General features: G+C 41.6%; 1 protein-coding gene across 1 annotated transcript; it reads left to right on the plus strand.

The window, feature by feature from the left end:
• Positions 1–855: 855 nt before the first annotated feature.
• LOC105061010 (putative pentatricopeptide repeat-containing protein At3g49142) lies at positions 856–4,098 on the plus strand. The gene has a single exon (XM_010944920.4). The coding sequence runs from the start codon at positions 1,025–1,027 to the stop codon at positions 3,734–3,736; it is 2,712 nt and encodes a 903-aa protein (XP_010943222.3). The 5' UTR covers positions 856–1,024; the 3' UTR covers positions 3,737–4,098.
• Positions 4,099–4,314: the final 216 nt, after the last annotated feature.

The following is a 4,314-nucleotide window of genomic DNA, read 5'->3' on the forward strand; positions in this document are numbered from 1 at the left end:
TTTTTTAGTAAATTATGTTTGGTTATTCTTGACATCATTTGATCCAAAAAGTTTAATGGATAAACAGAATAAATTTTAAACTTGATTCAATCCCAAATTGAGTGATACTACAATAAACTTAGATCCAGATTTTTGACCCCATTCAAATCAATATATATTGGCTTACCCCTATCTGATCCATCTCAGGACCCAATTCAGTTGCAGCATTCTGTACAATACTTAAAGCTTTCATATATTTCTTCAGAAAATAAAAGATGATGAAGCCAGTAGTTTAAAGTGAAAATTACCTATGAAATGAGCTATCAAATTGTACTACCATGAAAGTCATCTGTCTAATATGATTCCATGCATCGCAAAATTCAATCACAACTCATTTTATTTTGTGCAGAGAAAAACACTACCTCCAATCACATGTTAGGAGAGCCACACTCATAAGTCATGACCAATCTTATCTTTATATGAAAATATTGGTTAGACTAGGTGCACCGAAACATTAATGGACTACTTCATCTACAAGTCAATGCATATATGAGAAATTATTGCCTTAACCATGCCCAGATAGACCAACAAATCTCCAAGCATGTGCATAATGGATAACAGGCAATCGAAAATTCATGAAATACAAGAGCTAATACCACGTGTTATCCACTGTGGGATTTTGGATAATCTAATCCGATGTGATCTAGGCAATTATTTCTCTGTATATAAAAAAAAAAATATATATATATATATATATATATATATATATAATATATATATATATATATATATATATATATATATATATATATATTTTTGCTCCGTGGTTGGACTGGATCTGGTTCACCTTAAAATTTCATTATCTTGACAGCCCCACCAACAATGTATTTGAGGTACAGTCCTAAATGAGTACAGGTTCACGCCAACGGTGCAGATGGTGTATATTCTCCTAGCACCGCAATGGGATTAGATGAGGGGGAAAAATGGGAGACATTTCGTTGCTCACATAGCATCTTTGTTCTTCGTTTAAATCCTCTGTTAGATTATGGCTCTTCTGTCATCACCAATCTCATGCACCAACCAACCCCTGCCCTTTCTAACCCCGTGTCAAAGTCCACGCGCTCAGGCTCAGCCCACGGTCCATGTGAGAATCCCCTCGACCAACTCCGACTCCCAAGATGACCCGAATGCTCCCCGCCAAATGTTCGACAAAATGCCAGACCGGCACTCCTACGCCTCCCGCTCGTCCACCTCTCTCATCCTCGCCCACACCAAGCGTGGCGAATTCTCTCGAGCATTTGAGCTCTTCACTAAAATGTCAAGGTCCGGCGGGACCCCTGACGAATTCGCTCTCGGAAGCCTCCTCAAAGCCAGCTCTGGCCTCTCCGACGTCAGCCTTGGCGAGCAACTCCATGCCAAGTCCATACGTGCCGGCCTCGCTTCCGAGCCTGGCGTGCGTACTTCTCTGATAACCATGTACTCCTCCAATGAGCTCTTAGAAGAAGCCCGCCAGGTCTTCGATGAAGCCCCTCTAGACCATGAGGCTGATGTCCCCACTTGGAATTCCATTCTCTCTGCCTATGTCTTCCATGGCTGGTATATGGAGTGCTTTCTCTTGTTTGCGGCCATGCTTGAGCTGGCACAGTTGAACCCAACTGAAGCAACATATGCGATTATGATCAATGCATGCACATCGAGCAAGGAGGTTGGAATTGGAAAGGCACTACATGCCATGATCGTTAAAGACCAAATACTCAACAAGATTAAGATGCATAACTCTCTCATTACCATGTATTCAAAGTGTGGACTTTTGGAGGATGCCAAGAAAGTTTTCAAGGCGATGGACGGGACAAATGTAGTTTCTTGGAATGCCATGATTTCCGGGCTTGAACAACATGGGGAGTGCGAGAACTCAATAGAACTGTTCCGTAGGCTTACTGGATTTGAAGGTCGGGTACTTGTGAGACCAAATAGAATTACATTTCTCAGTGTACTCAATGCTATATCTACTGCTTTGGCTTTCAAGCTAGGCCGGGAGGTTCATGCTAAGATGATTCGATCAGGGCTTGAATTTGAGACAAGCATAGGCAATTCACTAATTACTATGTATGGGAAGTGCGGCGAAGTGGCGAAGGGGAGGTTGGTCTTTGAGAGGTTGACTTCCCGTGATGTTATCACCTGGAACTCAATGCTTGCTGGGTGTGCACAAAATGATCAATTCAAGAGTTGTTGTGTGCTATTTAGGGAAATGCAGTCACAAGAAAACAAACCTGACATTCACACTCTGATCATTCTTCTTGGAGGATTGTCGTCGGATCTTTTGGTGGCTACTTCTTGTAGGTTGGGAAGGCAGATTCATGCATATATATTAAGAAGAGCAATACCAAGAGAACTGCTCCCATCAGGATATAATGCAGTCATAACTATGTATGCAAAGAGTGATAGGTTGGGGGATGCCGAGAAAGTCTTTAAAGGGATGGACGAGCAAGATACCTATACTTGGAATGCAATGATCGATGGATATTCCACAAATGGCTACTTTGATGATGCTCTCACATTCTTTGTAGACATGCATGAGCAAGGTTTGCAACCCAATCACTCGACACTTTCACTACTTCTTGCAGCATGCAGTGGATTGGCTTCCATTGAATTGGGCAAGCAGCTCCATGCTTTCACCATAAAACACTGCCTCCATCATTGTAATTCTCATCCTACTCTCTTGTCAATCAACAACGCATTGATATCCATGTATTCCAAATGTGGCAGCATCTGCGATGCAGAAAAAGTATTTAAGAGGATAACAAGGAAGGATGTATTCTCATGGACATCCATGATCACTGGGTATGCACACCATGGAATGGCCTCTGAAGCCCTTCAACACTTCGGAAGAATGACAAGAGATGGTGTTCGGCCCAACTCAGTCACCTTTCTTGGGTTGCTTTCTGCTTGTGCTCATGCAGGTTTAGTCAAAGAAGGGATGCACTATTTTGCTTTAATGAGGAAGGAAAGTGATACAAAACCAAGACTTGAGCATTATGCTTGCATGGTAGATTTGTTCGGTCGTGCTGGCCAATTTAAGACAGCGCAAGCTATTATTTGGGATGGAATTTCTTGCCTGAGGTTGCAACATAATTCTTCTTTATGCCTCTGGAAAGTACTTCTTGGCACATGCCATGCACATAAGCAACTTGATCTTGGAGTCCATGTCGCAACTAAGATTTTAGAGCTGGAACCTGATGATGAGACTACATATGTCCTCCTCTCAAATCTATATGCTTCATTTGGCTTGTGGGAAGATGCGATAAGTGTGAGAAGCATGATGAGAGAGAGAGGACTGAAGAAGGAAGCTGGATGTAGCTGGGTCGAGGTTGAAAATAGAATGCATGTCTTCGTAGCAGGAGATGGTTGCCACCCAAACCGAAAGGCGATCTATAAGGAACTTGAGGAGTTGGATGAGAAGTGTAGAGCCATTGGATATGTTCCCATGACGGAGAGTGTTCTCCATGATGTTGATGAGGCTCAAAAGGAATTGATTTTAAGTTGTCACAGTGAGAAGTTAGCTGTATCATTTGTAGTACTGCAGACAAGGGCAAGGAAGGGAGTAATTCGGGTGATGAAGAACCTCCGTGTCTGTGGAGATTGTCATAATTGGATGAAATTTGCTTCAGAGGTCACAGGCCGACAGATTGTCCTGAGAGATTCTCGGCGGTTTCATACTTTTAAGGATGGGAAATGTTCATGTGGAGATTATTGGTAACAATAAAGGAGGTCAGATTGGAAAAGCTGGCCTTCTTTTTGAGAATGGAGTTGGCTTAATTTTAAGCAGGCTGTAAGGGAGTGGATGCTGGATCTTCTCAGACTCCTGCATTAAACTGTGATGTTCAAATTCTAAAGGAGAAGGCATTGATTTGAAGGTTTCTGTATCAATCCAATGTGATATGTGCGGCTTGAAAGTGGATATGATGCAATATTGTTCTACGTCAAGCTATTCTGCTCTCCGGTATTCCAAGGAAGCTATGTCTATACTGTGAGCGTGATAAATTTTTTTGATGTAAATGTCAAGCTTGATAAACATTAATAAAAACCTATACTACTATGTATATTATTGATCAAAGCAAACTTGGCTGTCAGTTGGGATTGTTCTTGATGTACAAATCATTAACTTGAAAACTCCATCGATCATTTTGCTTTGAAACCCAACCATTTACAAACATAAATACAAATAATTACTAAAACTATGGCCATTTGCATGTTGTGACGGTAGGTCTTATAGCATCAATAGTGAGTTTTTAGAGCGAGAATGTCCTTTTTCTCTGTGTTCGGCGCTCCGCGTTC

This window comes from Elaeis guineensis, chromosome 1, assembly GCF_000442705.2.
Source record: "Elaeis guineensis isolate ETL-2024a chromosome 1, EG11, whole genome shotgun sequence".
NCBI lineage: Eukaryota > Viridiplantae > Streptophyta > Magnoliopsida > Arecales > Arecaceae > Elaeis > Elaeis guineensis.

Bases quoted from the DNA above. Each gene is read 5' to 3' on its own strand.
- LOC105061010 (XM_010944920.4), top strand. From the start codon at position 1,025: ATGGCTCTTCTGTCATCACCAATCTCATGCACCAACCAACCCCTGCCC.